Source organism: Falco cherrug, chromosome 12 (genome assembly GCF_023634085.1).
Source record: "Falco cherrug isolate bFalChe1 chromosome 12, bFalChe1.pri, whole genome shotgun sequence".
In the NCBI taxonomy this organism is placed as follows: domain Eukaryota; kingdom Metazoa; phylum Chordata; class Aves; order Falconiformes; family Falconidae; genus Falco; species Falco cherrug.
Window position 1 is genome coordinate 30,300,416 of NC_073708.1, and position 15,990 is coordinate 30,316,405.

The 15,990-nt window shown below is 41.7% G+C and overlaps 1 protein-coding gene across 8 annotated transcripts in view; it reads right to left on the reverse strand.

The window, feature by feature from the left end:
• Positions 1-15,990, reverse strand: part of DAB1 (DAB adaptor protein 1) — a 168,071-nt gene that overhangs the window by 40,233 nt on the left and 111,848 nt on the right. For 6 of the 8 annotated variants that reach the window (XM_055724868.1, XM_055724869.1, XM_027806953.2 and 3 more), the window contains 2 exons: positions 1,568-1,699; positions 814-933 (listed from right to left, as the gene is read on the reverse strand). In XM_055724868.1, coding sequence (XP_055580843.1) covers positions 814-933; positions 1,568-1,699 — 252 coding nt within the window. Of the gene's footprint in view, positions 1-177; positions 217-813; positions 934-1,567; positions 1,700-15,990 lie in introns of all 8 variants that reach the window. The other 2 variants (XM_055724867.1, XM_055724866.1) reach the window with 1 other exon arrangement.

A 15,990-nucleotide genomic window follows, 5' to 3' on the forward strand; every position in this document is an offset into this window, starting at 1 on the left:
CTATTACTTACAGCTTAATGTCTAAATATGCTACTTTCTGTAAAAATCTTACAAGTTTCTCAGAAGACCTAGCTCAGTAAATTTCCAAACCTCTTGTTAAAGGTTTTGGCTGTGTTTGAAGGCAACATATATCTAGCCATTTCTGAAACTCCAAGGCCATACAGCTTCAGAAATTACCTGGTATACAGGATCTTCTACATCTTCTTCCAAAATTGTCTACAGCAAAGTAAGAGGACAGGCAGTAAAAGCAAAGAACATAAACAGTAGAGATAAAAGAACTGTATTCAGAAATTAAAGGACAGCAAAGAAATAAGCAAAATGGGCAGGTAAGTATATAGTTTTCTTTCTTGAGTATACAGATAAAGTCACATTACTGTACAAAGCAGCTTTATTCAAGTTTCATCCACATTTAACAATCTGCACCTTATTTGATTTGGTTCAAATACACACATTCAGAAGTATACTGAATCTTCCCTAAAGTATTAGTCACTGTTAAAAACCTGACTTACGAGACGCTGACCTTCATTAAAGTTTTCCTTCTGAATTAGAAGAAACACTACGCAGGAAATGAACAGATCATTTCCAGTCGCTAAACATGTTCATCACACACCAGGTGATAGCTTTCATCACTCTTTAATCCTACTTCTGAGCTCACGATGGCTGTTAGGTTCACACTTGTCCATTTGAAGCTAGCACCATTCAAACCCTTTGCTGTTAAGAAATGCTGAGGATGCTCAGTGCCTCTCTGGAGCAACTCTGGGGGGTACTTCAAACCATACTGTTCTTGGCAGTAGGTTAAGCCTATGCGTGTACCTGGTATACCGCTTGTTCACACTGTTTGTCCTTTTGTGCCTTTTTTTCCATTTCTTCCCTTTGTTTCAGTTCGTAGATGAGCTGAAACAGGTCTCGCAAGTCCAGAATTACAGGTTCAGCCTATGGAAGCAAAAACAGGAAGGCAAGCTTCTATAGGGGAAAATATACACCTCTTATGGCATCCTGCTGATAGAGCAGTCACAGCACCTCCACAACAGGAGAGAACTTCATAGGGAATCAATTTGTACCTTAGCGTCCAGGTTCAGTTTAATTTCTGTCGAACTAATTATACTTAAAAATTAATTACAATTACAATGATGAATATAAAAGGCACATATATGAATGTAAAGACATATTTATTAGTGGTTTCTTATACAATGGAATTACAGTAGACTATGTGCAAAGTAGCTATTTGGGATCTATCAGTTTCTGTTTAAATGAGTATAGGTTTATAACCACACTTACCTGTATCCAGTCTAGTTTAGTCAGAAAGAAAAACAATAACTAATTGTAAAACTAATATATACAAATAACTAAAAACCAATACATAAGGAAAAGTTGGAAATATTGAAATACGTTCCCTTTTTCCCTAGCTGCTTTTGTTAATCTGCTGCTGAAGGACATCTAAGCAGACACTTGTGACGCGTCTAGCATAACCACGAACACCACAAGACTGGCCCCTTGAACAGCTTCTTACGAACACAGCTTTTCTGTTGAGTTACACTGTAGAAAATGACAGTGATTTGATACTTACTGCCTGGGCTGTTTTTATTGCCACAAATCTATGGTTTCCCTCCTTTCCACATACATATCCGAACGCTCGATGGTCTGTGATATCCTTTGCGATGTATGAAATTTCATGAACTGCATGGTGGTGCTGTAGTAGCTATTAAAAAAACAGAGTAAGAAATATCCATCACAATGTTCCATTAAAAAGCGGTACGATTTCTCTTTCATCAGTGTTTTGCCTGGATCTCAATATACCTGTGGAATTAAACAAGCAAATTTATCCTGGTATAAAAACCACTTAATAACTCAACTCTTTAAGCCTATTTTCTTTTTAAAACGTAGCCAAACTTGGCTTGCTTTAATAATTCAACTAAACGCTTCAGTTGAAGGTTTTTCTCAGTGTCTTTTGGTGAGATATAATTCAATAGAAAATATCACGTTACCTAGTTACTACCTACCCAGCACCCTAGGTTCAGAATCAGTATTTGTAGGTATGGAAAAGCAGCGGCAGCAGCCAGCTGCACACAGGGTGACTCTGAGGACAGACTGATCTGCAGGGGCTGCAGAGCCAGAGCTGATATAACCGATCTCTCCAAGAACTGGCACCAGACTTGCTTTATTTCTGCAACACTCAGCATCAGCCAGCAAATGGTATTTCACTTAAAGCAGTAAAAGAACTCCAAAAATTTCTTTCCTCAAAAAAAATGAATGGAAATGTTAAGTATTCAACTTGAAATCAATGCTAAATGCAAAAGTTCACATTTTATTTAAAATCCCTCTTTAGTTAATTCTAATCATAAAAAGACCCAATTTTGTTTTAAATGTATGAGTAAAACTCTCTCCAGAGCCAGGACGTGAATCTGAGACTCCTATAAGCATGTCTTGCGAGTGCCAGAATCCTTCTCGATTCGGTCTAAGTAGTATTTTATTACCAAAGTAATACTTAAGCGTTTCTATTTAGGATAATGTCCTTGAAAACTTTATCTAAAACAATCAGTTAGTTTGAATTCCTACCTTCTGACCTGCTCTTATATCATCTAGGGATAATGCTATTTCTGAGAGCAGGCAAAGCCTCACAAAGAATTCTTTTGAGGTCCAGATTCCTGCTGGTTTTGAGAAAAGCACATTTTGAAAATCAGCATGGTATCCAGGCAATCTCTAAACAACCAGTTATTTTTAGAGTTTAAAAAAAGAAAACACAACACAACATTTTAAAATTCAAAATCGGGGAGGATGCGTGTGTGTAGAAGCAACAAGGCTGAGAGCTCGCAAGTGACAAGTAATGAGACTTACGTAGAACACGTACTGAAATTTAAAAGGAGAGGCAGCATGCAAGAGACAGATGACTACATATAAACCAAAAGACTGGACACGGTTCATTTTCATTTTGCTGTAAATGGCTCCTAACTTCCCAAGATCAAGATTGCTTGCTTGTAGGGAAATGGAAGTGTTGTCATTGACTTCAGGCTGAACGTGGCTAAACTGAAGGTGCACTTCAGACTCTCCTAACGTGTTAAGCGTTTAAAATTAATGATGGGAACTTCCTTAGATAATACAGAGATATTGATTTATTAGGTTTTTCAGAAAACCAAGTTGCATGCTATCTGTTACAATGAAATGAAATGTTCCCATCTCTCTATTCTGCATATGACAGGGAACGTTGTATGTGGCCCCTATTAAATCAAAGTTCTTTGACATTGCTTTATTGATTGCGAGCCAGTGTTTTGCACCGAAATTAAACTGTGATCAGATACCTTCCTCGTGGAATTAAATTTGAAGATCATTCTACCGTGGAAAAGTATCACCCACAATGTAAGAGAGCAGATGGAGGCACTCCAATTTATTTGGGAACCCTCATTAACCGTTTGAAAATCATTACATTTTTAATGCTTATGGTATTTTACATATTGTATCAATAGAAGTACAAGTTAAGTAAAGGTGACTGCAACATTATCCTTTCACATATTTTACTGTATGGAGTTTTTAGCGAGTTTTTCATTTGTTTGAGGCATCCTGGGTTGGAACATACACATGGAATGCAATGTTGTACACATACAGCTGTACTCAAATGTAGATACAACGATTCCTCCAAACCTGTGCTTTCACAGCCCTCCATTAATCTAATGTACCCTTTCTACATATTCCAATACTTTATTCTAAATATTATTTAGAGTCCCTGATTCTTTGCTCTTGCAAACCAGAAATGAGACTCCTGTTGCAGTTAGGAGAGATTTACAACCATAAATGCAAGATCAGAACTGCATCCTTTCTGTAAATCTTTGTTTTAAGGACGCAGCCCGCACAGCCCTTCACAGCACAGCAAGACACGCACTAGAGTGAAGGACAGCAGAAGGGACAGCACGACAAAAAACACCAACTCATCCAGCCACCCAACAGACTTACCACTGAAGCTATCTACAAATACACGCTCTTTGTGAGTTTTGATTAGATCTGTGTCTGATGCATTCACATAGATTAATCTGTCCAGTAAAATGAGACCACCCAATAGAAATGTCATCATTATCCCTCGGTTTGTAACAGCTCACATGTAGCCACCCCCCTGATACTTGATACAAACAGTCTTGAAACAAAACAAGAGCCACACAAAATTGCTTACAGCAGAACTGCTGGTCAGTGCTCAGCAGTCAATATCCACAAGCTGATCTGTCTCTCTTTCTCCTCCACCTTTTTTTCTTAAAAAAAATATTGTCAAGGTTTTACCATGACTTAATCCTATCTCTAGTGGGTCATAAGCACATAAAATAACTATTTCATATCTCAGGGCTGTTTATGACACCCCCGTATGCCCATGCTGATGGATTCCACCACATGCCATCTGATGCTTTTACTGTATCTTTGCTGAGTGCTGCTACGAGCCATTTACCAATTCATAAGTGAGGTATCAAATTGTTTTTGGGGGCTGCAGTACAACAGAACAAATATAGAGAAGACTTAATTTGTATTATGGTTCAATACAGTCAATTAAATATTGCACAGATTAGAATGTAATTTAACATTTAAGCTTCAGTTGTTAAAAAACCCCACTGTACACAGCCTCCAAATTATTTTAGGTCTCCTGTGGCTTTAGTCACTGTTGTAAACGTTAAGGATTTTAAATGAAAGCACAGATGAAGTCTCAAACCAGGTAACTAAGACAATCTCATGTGGCATGAGTCCTTTCTAGCCTAAACATGATGTCAGTATTACATATTTTTCATACACTAGAAGGTTTTTTCCTGGTGTGAAACTTAAAGACGTCCAAAACACCCACTTGCACCAAGGCTGCTGTCTACCCTCTTCCCCTTAGTTTTACTTTGGTCTCTCCCACTAGCCATTATTTTCTCTCTTTTTCTCCAGTCTATCCCCTGCTTCTCCTCTTCCCCCAGGTTCCTCCCTGTACATCACGCTGAATTGATTTAGCTGCCTCTGAGATCTGTAGCATTTCTAATTTCCCTCAGGCTGCTTGGCACCTATCATAAATTTTTTCACCCCTTATCCTCATCTTGCCCCTTTATTTCCATGCTGTAGCCTCCAGTGCCACTAAATCAATTAAGTCAATCAATTAAGTACTTGGAGGGTCCAGCAATCATGTCAAATATGTGAGTTAGATGGCATGAGAAAGTCACTGCTTTACTATCGCTATTTCTCTTTTAATGAGGTTGTCTATTTAGTGGAGCCTGGGGCACAGTGTTAAGAGCCACAACAAAAAATATCCTGCAAGCTGCAAAGCCTCCTATAAAAGCTGCCCCACCGAAACCAGGAAGCATGTACCATACGATATTATATCCATAAGGACAAGTTTCACAGGGATTTAAGCTGCGCAGCCTTTCACCTTGAATAACTAAACGGTGAGCCTGTTTTCAGATGGGAGGTATCAACCGACAGCTCCGCAGCGAGAATTTCCACACTGCCGATACTGGGATGCGGGAGACAGACGTGGCACAGGCACCCTCTGCGCTTCTATTCCTGTCTATTCACTGCTATCACATTTGAATAAGCAATAATACATTTTGTGGGTCACATAAAGCTCCCCAAACACCAAAGTTACTCACCAAACTGCAAAATCCATCATGGATTCATAATAAAATAACTTCACGAACTATAGTTTTAGCTGTGCTGCTGTCTACCTGCAAGTCCCCTGTACTCCAACCGCCGTTGCGATTGCTCAGCAGCACGTTAGGAAATCGGGCCCTATGTGTTTACAAAGATCACTGAACAAATCACAGCAGCTGAACCTAACATGGAAAATTACAGCAATACCTTAACAACAAGGTTGGCAAGCCCAAAGTACCATAGCACAGTGACCATTATTTACTGCAATACATCAAGTGAAAACAATGAATTGTAAAACATGTGAGTGGTTCTGACATTAATTTAATCTCATTGCTGCAAGAAATGCTGAAGTGGGACAGATGTGCTCCTCCGCTACGCCTAGGAGGCTGCTGTGTTCCTTAATGTTCCTCTAGATGTGCATACTACAGCACTTCGTCCAATGTTCTTCATTGCAGTTTCCTTACAATTCCTGTTTGTTTTAGGTGAGATTTGCAGGGATCAGGGATCACGGGTCACAAGTGTTTCTCTAATTGCCGATGTTTGTGCTGCAATGCTTCTCTGCTGTTTTGTTGAAATGCACTCAGCGCAGGTGGGCTGGAGCTGCTCTTCTCCATCGTAAACACCCCACAGTCCAAATACACATTTAAGGAGCAGAAGTGAAACACAATTCTCTACAGCTGCAGATTCTGATCCCAGACCTCTCTAGTTTTGTAACTTTCAGGCAAGGATGGAGAGTAGTCCCCTGTATGTAGACATAAAAAACCCCAGCCCATCCAAACCTCAAAACCACCCTTCCTGGCACGGAGTTTTCCCTGGCACCCATGAATGGTGCATGGATACCTGTTAAACAGCTGTGAACCTTTCATTTTCATTTTCCTTCCCCCCTTAGAGACAAGTGTGTTTCCATGGGACTGTGTACAGAGAGTTTTGGGGAAAAGTCAACAACCTCAAATGTCAGTGAAATGGAAAAAAAATGAATCAGTAAATCGTATTTGCACCACCAAGTTTCCTGTGTTGTTTTCTGGAACTTAGTATTCAGACGGCAAGGCATCAGTCTACCGAGAGATGCAGGGGATGAGCAGATGGGGGAAACACAACAAGCCTTCCCCTAAACACTGCAAAAATTTTCAGTTTAATGTGAAGCAGCCAAGAGGAGACAGCTTGGTGAGTTTCAGAGCTACAGTTACCAACAACTTGAAACTCCCTACAAATTACTCATGGACACAGCACAGCCAGAGCAGGGGTGGTGGCAGAGCTCACGCCCCGGGAAAGCCCACCACTCCCCCAGCACCCTCAGTGTATTCACCCACAGCCTTTCCTCCCGGCTGGTTCCTGAGCACTTGGAGCAGAATAAACACATTTCACTGACGTTGCGGGTGTTGCTAAAGTGTAAATGAAGAGACAGAACTTCCAGGTTGCTGTCAGAGGCAGCTGAAACCAACCTGGTACAATTTTGCGACACACCTTGTGCATTTATCACTGCTGCCGTTTGCTCCATTAGTGACAGGCTGCTGCAAATGGCAGTGTTACTGCTGCAGTCTCCTCTGCCTCCACTGGGCAGATACTTGTCATTATCTTTTTTCTTTCCTATTACTTTGGCCCATTTTCCACAGATTAATAAAAAGAAAGAGTTTTTGGATTTTGCTCCAGTTGATCAGAAAGGGGAGCAGTTCACCCAGGCCATATGATACAAAAAAGGATGTTTGAGGAAAGGAGGAAAAATTGCGCTCACAAGAGAAACAGCTTTAGAAACTCTTGTGTCGGAACAAAAGGCGAAAGAGGAAACACTGTACTTTGAACGTGACAGTCCTTTCCTACCTTCCCCACACCCAGCCGACGAGCACTCCAGTTGCATGTCCAGGGGAGAGGACAGCAGAATAAACAAGGTATGACAGATCATAGTAATTTGGCTTAAATGTGGTAGTAGTTGGTGTGGGCAACTTTTTTGTTAAACCAAAAAATCTGCTATATAAACGTCTATTACCACACATGGAAAAATCATCTAGTTTGAACTAGAAAAGGAAGAGAGCTCAACAATTATCAAAATACTGAGCCCCTGCTAGAACAGCAAGCCGTCTTGGAACTACCTACCATTTCAATTCAGCTTTCAAAAAAGAAGTGTCACATATGAATACATGAAAAGCAAAACCCACCAGAAACCTCTTGTGGTTATGAAGGTTTCAGTACTGGGAGGTATTTCCAGGCACTGGCCAAGACGACCAGTTTTGATCATAACAGAGTACAAACTGAGCACACTGCCATGGAGTGAGAGCTGAACCCCTCCCCTGAAGGAGACAGAGCACGCGCTAGGTACTGCACAGCTGGAATGAATGGTCCAGCCCTGAATCTCTTTGGCCCAAAGCCACTCATGGAGTTTGGACTAAGCAATAGGGTATGGACTTCCCGTTGACACAAAAAGGCAAGAATAGGAGCAGAAAAGGAAAATGTAATCTCTGGAGTGTCCTCCAAGCCTGAAGGGACTTCTCAGATGGCAGCCTTTAGCTCGTCTTCACAACGAGAAGAAAATAAATCTGTCTAATCCCTGTGCTTCTTCCGTAAACACTGATTTTGCAGACAATAACTTAAAGAAAGACTTTTCCAAGCGCCAACTTCTAAAAGGCATTTCAGCGCACAAGCTTTGCAATAAAAACACTTGGCACAAAAAGCAGACTTTCAGATGATATGCACATCAAAGCTTCGTCTATGTATCACAAAGGGGCACATAAAATACGGTGCTGATAAAGAATCAAGACAGATTTAGCCCCAGCTATCACAGACTCAGCGCCTCCAGGGGGTCAGCAGTCTGGCTGTGACACAGCAAAGCACCCAAAAGATGTGTAAATTCAATTTCCTTTTAATAACAATAATGACAATAAATTCTTAAGAGGCATTCTCTTCCTGCAACTGAGGAGACTGAAGCAAAAAACAGATTATGTGACTTCCCAAGCTTACATGGCAACACGCAGCTGAGTGAGGAAGGATGAAAGTCAGTGAGCATAATCATACGTGTAAGGATAAACATGTCTTCAAGTGAAGTGCCAGACTAAGCTTGATCTGTACACTCCAATTCATCCTATATAAAGGCAAGCACTTGGCAGAAATACCCCAGGTAGGAGTCCGTTTGGTTGGACTTGGGATGACAGGTCCTTCAGCCTCAGCTAGAACCTGAATTAATCCTTACTATTTCCTCTCCCTGATGAAAAAAGTACCCTGCTACTGCCCGTATCTCATCTGGGGAGTGAGAGCAGCAAATTCTTGAGAGAGCAAAGACGAACGCCCTTGTTCGTGCCTCCTGTGACGGGCACATGCAGTGGTGTTCTCGACTGGCCTGGGTCTGTCCTCGCCCAAGACCCCCAGCATACAACGGGAGTCAATTAAGTTAGCGGGACTTAACTTTGCCAGCACAGCAGTCTAATGGTGATGAATGGATCTACGATACTGAGCTAGCTGGATGTTCCAAGAACCTAATTTGTGAAAGAGAACACTACTAAGGTAATAAACTTCTGTCTGGCTCTCATAATTTGTCATAATGTCTGACAAAGACCAGATATGAATTTAGTTATTGTTCATTGTCTTAGGAAGCAAATGCTAAGTTGCTCATGCAGAAGATCCATTTATTAGATATATGAATTTGGAAAGGAACAAAACAAAACTGAAACGCACACATAGCCAATTTCATATCTTCACTTCAATGGCTTTTCAATTTTTTATTATACCAGCAGTGAAAGTAGTTAGCTAAATATAAAACCCTTGTCCAATTACTATTAATCCCAAGTTATATTTTAAATACATACTTGCAAATGTTGTTCTAGGACAAAGAAAATCCTAAAGGGCAAGGGAACATTTTCACAGAGCTTTGGAAGAACAGATGTGCTACACTAAAGCTGTGATGCTGGACCTCCCAAGAGTCTCATACTATTTTCTTATGTTTCTGCATCAGACACAGTCATTGTTTTATCAGATGGTTAAAACAAAGAAGGATTTGCACGGCAATACCAAGAAGCAGCAAACCTGATCCTTGATACCAAAGTCAATGGCCACATTAGGCCGTGCTCAGCTCACTAATGCAATACAGCCCCATGCTGGGGACCACCTGCAGGCTACAACACGCTGTTTTACCTTGCCGTTTCACCATCTCGATGAGGTCTACAAGTAACAATACTTGCCTATAAGGATATTATTTTATTCTTTGGGATGGCAGCTGCCCAGCGGCCGCTGCTGGGTTTCCAGGGCTGTAACACATCTGCCCGAGTGTATTCCCCCTTAGCATCCATGTCATCACCTTCTGCAAAACAGTCAGTAGATCAAAACAGCCATAAAGATGCCAGTGTGACCCTCTACTCTCCAGCCAAAGCTCGCACACAGCCTAAGTATAGCACCTCTGACCATGCCTTGTATTTTTTCCTGATGTCCTCTGAAGTTGGTCAGACTTATTGATTAAATCCTGAATTTGAGGGAGCACAATATTCAGTAATGAGACAGTTCGTTACAGTATGACTGAACCTCTCCATATTTTTACTGCACTCATCTTTATCGCCTGTGAATGTCTTTTGAGGAGCCTTTACTTTTACAAGGTTCTTTTGTTCCTTTACACCAATATTCCTCACCTCCTGAAATGCTTTTGATTTACACGAACAGCACAAGAAAATCCTTCATACAAGTCCCGGGAGCTTTGGAGGTAATTTTTTGGCTTTAACTGTCTCAGGTCTTAACTGCTTCACGAAGATTCAGCAAGCATTATGACCCACCCTCTTCTTGTAGCCTGTGCTTTGAAAAGCTCATCAGTGAAAACCAGCCCCTGATTCTCTGGATTTGCCATGCAAACCCTATAAAGCAGAGCTTGAAAAGATCACAAAAATCCCACTCGTACTGACAACACTAAAATATAAGTTTCACTGGACAGTCATCAAACAGCAACTTTCTTTAACCATAAATCTACTTCCATAAAGTTACAAACTTCTTTGGAAAAGGGGAAAAAGGACAAGAGGGATTTATTTTATAGTTATCTATCTGTCTCCCAGATACTCATACCAGTTTAATAAAATTTTAAAGGGGGCTGAGAGAGAGCACATGTAAAGAGAAAAATAAGAATAGAAAAGGACTCTACGAATTCACAAACTGTATATAACCAGTATGTCACGTTCACGAGCCAACTGAAAATGAAAGCAAAAGTTGAGAAGTTCACATGACACAATGTTTTATATCTTTCAAATACAAAAGTGATTTCATATTCAGAAATGAACAAAGCATACAAGCAAGAAATCCTGTGTTCCAAAACAACACATTGGTTTCAAGTGGCACAGTAAAGAATTGGACAAAACCCACTCAGCCCAGCTCTTCATCTCTAATGGCTTAATGTTCTAGCGGCCAGCATATACAGTAGCAGCTAAAGGAGACAACCTGAAATGTCTCCTACCACAGACATCGGTTTGCTTACGAGAAACACATGAGTTTACCTTTCTGTACCACAAACAGTTAAGCTTCTCATCCTGCGGTCACCCTTCTCTACTACTACTTTTGCCAAAACTTATTATCCTGCGAAATCCTCCTGGTTCCCAGCAGAGATGTCTGAGCTGATGGATATTCTTCCCAATGCAGAACCAGTTTGCGAAGCTATGCCAGACTTTTTGAAGACTAAGCAACAACCTCTATCAATATTGTAAGATCAGAGATTATTCCTTAGCTGGAGGTGTACAATCACAATGCATTGTAACAACGCCTGTGTTGAAGGCACCTGAAGGCTGTTGACAGATAGAGTGTACCTGCAGGTTAGCAAAGGAGGGCTCCAGAGTGATGAGCTTTACAATTCAGAAACAGTATCATTAACTACCTGTCCTGGCCATAAAGACCATGCCAGTCTATTTTCAGTCTTCCCACAGAAAAAGAGAGGAAACGTTTTCCTTTGAGTTACAGCTGCATATATAAACAAGCTTCAGATAATCCCATAAAATTGCCACTCCTTCATTTGTTCAGGTCCCACAACAGACACTTAACCTAGGATATAAAGCAGCCGTAGCAACACAATGAGTATGTGCAGTACTCGAGCTCTAAGGTAAGAATAAAATAAAATTTAAAAGGCAGACCTCAAAGAGACTCTAAAAACAATAAAGAACTTGCAGGTAATTTTTGGGTCGATTTTGGGTGCCGTTCCCTCCCCCCAGGGATTTCTGGAGTTACACTTAGTAGGTGCTTGGCATATTGTGTTACAATGGTCCCACGTTTAGGCTCAGGCAAGGGAGAGTATTTGTAAGTTCTGCCCTGGCACCTTCCCAAAGGGAACCCTAAAGCTCCCATTTGCACATTTTAATGCCCAGAGTTGTTTCCTCCCTGCTCATTGCCATGTAAAGCAGGCTGAATGTTTAGTTTTAGTCTTCTCCTCCTAACTGAAACCTCCAAAAGCAAACTTTGATTAAACGGTCTGCATGCAGACACCGCCCAGCAGAGTGCATGGCTCAGCTACATCGGCTTTTCCCTCTCCCTGCGTGGCTCTTCTGTCCTGGCAGTGGGTGTCACACAGGGTCTGCCTTTCAGAGAAGCTGTCAGGCAGTGCTGTCCTCACCCTTTGCTTAAATGCACACAGTAGAGCCTTTCATAGCTTTGACGCATGGATGCTGGCTTGTTTTCTGCTACTTATTCCTTCAGTTCTCCCCCACCCTTTACAACTTCTGTGCACAGCATGTTTTCTACTTCTAATCAAAACTGAACTTCCTCGCTACTTCACTCTCAGCACTGCTCAGCACTAAGCCTTATGCTTGTACAGGTTACACTCTCACGTGCTTTACACTTCAAAATACTTCCAAATTCCTCTATCATTCACAGGAGAGCATTTGGCTAATTAAGGATCCCAGAAGGCTATAAAACCTTCTACAAAGCAACTCAGCCTTTTTAAAAGCAAGGACATGATCAAAAAAATTGGATTCAGATCCATATTTTGACTATCTGAAGAGAAAAAAAAATTACTCAGAGCTATGTAGAGCAGGGTCTACGAGCCATATGCAATATTTTCAGATACCCAGACTTCTCATTTGCTTTAAATGTCAAGACGCTCAAATTAATTAGTGCTCTGCCTCACCTATTTCACAACACTCCCTTTAAAGTCAGCAGGAATATTGCTGCTTGCTTTGCTGGGAGTACAAAGATGCAGAATTAGGATGGGTACCACAAAGGATTAAGAAGTATTAACAGTGGAGATGGGTAGAGTCCATTAAATGCTGCTTTTTCTAGAGGAATGCTACAATTTAGGGACACATTAGGCACTGCTGTAATTCCATGATTACCACCAGGTGCTGGGTAGCACAACGGGAGATGCTGTTCCAGCCCTTAGGCTCTGTGACACATGGCTGCCTGCATGCTGAGCACACAGTGCATAAACCAGAAAGGTTATGAGTACAATTATCTGCTTTAGCAAGACAACTTTTATGAACAGTTATTAAGCAAAGATCTATCAGTATCTGAAATTTATTATTTAACTGAAAGACAAGGATAAAAGCAGCTATCTGTGTTTCGTGACCGTTGACAAATAAGAGCACCCAGTGGCAACCACTGCCTGTCCTCTTCTCCTTCCACTGGGACACTCATTACATAAACTAAGCAGAAAAAAAGGCATTTACTTGTCCCCCTGCACTACCAGATTGAACAAAGCTCCTGCCGACTTCCCTGTAAACACAAACGTGTTCCTGAGGGCAGAACATCATCTACTGATTTTATTGCCAATTGAGATCTATTATTATCATCCAGCAAACTCCAGGTAACTTTGAAAGTAAACCTTCCTGTAGTTTCCCTCTCCCATTACACTGACAGTGAAGGTCATCTGTCTCCCTGGCTCTGACCTCAGCAACAGGAGAGGGCGAACAGCCTACAGGTTAGTAGAGGAATTCAGAAATATTGTCCGTAGTATTGCTATTACCGGGGCAAATGGAAAATTGCAGAGCAGCCTAGCAGCTAAAATGCACTGAATAGGAATGAAAATCACCGGCACACCTGGGGCGTAATGCTTCCCAGTCATCTCCAAGAGGAAGGAACAGCGGATTTCAAAGGGGGACGTAACTTTCTGTTATGGCACCCGCTGCAGGTCCCCCACCGTTCTCCAGGGAGGTTTCAGTGCATCCCAGCTGCCTGCGCTATCATTATGTCAGCATTTCTCTAGCTAAATCCTTTCCCAAGCAGTTGGAAATTCGGCCATTATAATTCTGCGTGTGCTGAAAATGGGCCTGAAATTTTCTTCTAGTGTGTAATGCATTAACCTGGCTTAAAAATATCAGTACTTGCAAGCAACTCGCCCGCCCCAGGCAATTCTGTATTTTGGGTGCTCTTCTATAAGGCAAAATTGCAGCTGGAGAAAAGGAATATAGCTCCACTGTAGTCAGCAAGTCTGTCATGTGGCTTTCATATCCTACTTTATTTATCTAAATCACAAATGGGTCAGGATTATAGGCACACACACCCCCCCAGTATAACTCTACACTTTGAGCTTTCTGCCGTGGGACACCACCTTACTGGAGGGATGCAGTGCAGCTCCACTATATAACAGGATACACAACAACAAACGTTTTTATAACCAAAAGCTGAATTTTAACTTTTTTAGTAAAATTCATCCCAAATTCTGTTTTAAGCACACCAAACATTAAAACTACACAAAATCTGAAGTGTGTACATAGTAATTTTTGCTACAACAGCTCTATAGACAGATACCCACCCCCATACACAATGGAGGCAAATGGCAATTGGGAATACGGACACAGTGAGATCCCCCACACCGTAACACAGGACACAGGTAGCAGTGTCCCTCTGTCTTAAATCCGTCCTGGGGTGCTTGGATTAAACAACAGGAGGCCATATACAGCCAAATGAGACCACCACCGAAGTCATAAAATCTAATTTTCTGCCTTTTTGAAAGCAATCAACTTTGCACGCTTTCCACACTGAAAAAATACAACTACAACAAATTCCCACAAATTATTTCAGTTTGGATAAAATGTCTGTAATAGCTTTATTTTATCTTTGTGCCAATTAAGTGTCAGAAATACCACAAGGCAGTTCCTGTGGATACTCACTACAAGAAGGCTGAACTCAGCTCTAGATCAGAACATTTCCAGATGAGAGGAAGGAGAGAAATTCCAGCCTTCCTCTGTATGCCAAGTGTTGGGAGGAAGGACAAGGCTCAAACCAAAGCTCTAGATCCCAACACCCTTAGACTTTACAACGTGCAAACTCACACCCCAGTTTTGTCTTTTGGTTTCTTTTTTTCACCGTGACTTCTACAGTCTTCATACACCGAACTGGGCATCCAGAAAACCTATCTCCATAAGCTTGTCGCTATTAAAAATCCCTGTGGAGCACTTCGAACCATCCAAAATGTCTAGGGCACAGTTTGGAAGGCCAATAAGAAATGAATTACAATAGTCACTAAGGGATGTAATTATGGAATTAGGCTCTTCTGACATTTACATTTTGCTAACTGTCAAATGTTGTTCATGAAATGTGTTATTGTTTCCCTTTTGAAGTACCAGAAGACTATAAATACCTTATAAGGGTAATATGCAGGGATTTTAAGTCCCTTACTCTGCATTGTTCTAATTGGATATATTTATTGCATGTGGAACAGTAAATGCTATGTCTTACCATTCATATTTACAAGCAGAAAGATGGGAAATTGTCAGGCGACAGAGCAGGACTCCCAGCGGGACAGAGGGATCTTTTGCAGGCAGAAGCTGCAGACAACACACACAACCCCTGTAACGCATAAGGAAGGCCCCAGATGTCACCATTTTCAAACGTACAGGCAAAATTTGACTTTGCCGGTTTTCAGTATGCTCTTTATTGTTATTCCAGGACATTTCTGTCACCACAGCCCTCAGAAGTCCTCAGCATGGTCCAAGACCCAACATTTCTTACAAGAAGTTCCTATAAAGAGTTAATTGTGATTAAAAAATAAACGAGTTAAAAGGTAACCCGAGGGAGTTTACACTTTAATTCGAACCCTTGAAAGGTAAGGGCCAGATGGCCCTTGGGACATCTCTGAGACGCATGAGTGCAGTACTCCTCCCCACAAACCCTCAGGCACGGAGGAGCCCGCACTCCCAGCCCTGGCAGATGCCCTCCATCCCTCCCCTGCCCCGGGTGCCTCCCGGGTGAGTACGCTGCAGGCAGCTCACCCCTGCCATGCCAGGCTGACACGGCAGAAGGCTTGGCTGATTTGACCCATGCAGCCATTCCCCCCCCAAGCCACACCTCTGCAAGGCCACAACAGAAACAAGAGAGGCCAGAAAAATGATCTCATGGGCTGGATCTACAAGCCAGTAGATGGGCTGTCCTCATCCCAGGCAAATGACAACAGGGTGACAACAAGACACAGCACACCTCTGGGTGACAGGCTGTGATCACAGCGTACCAGCA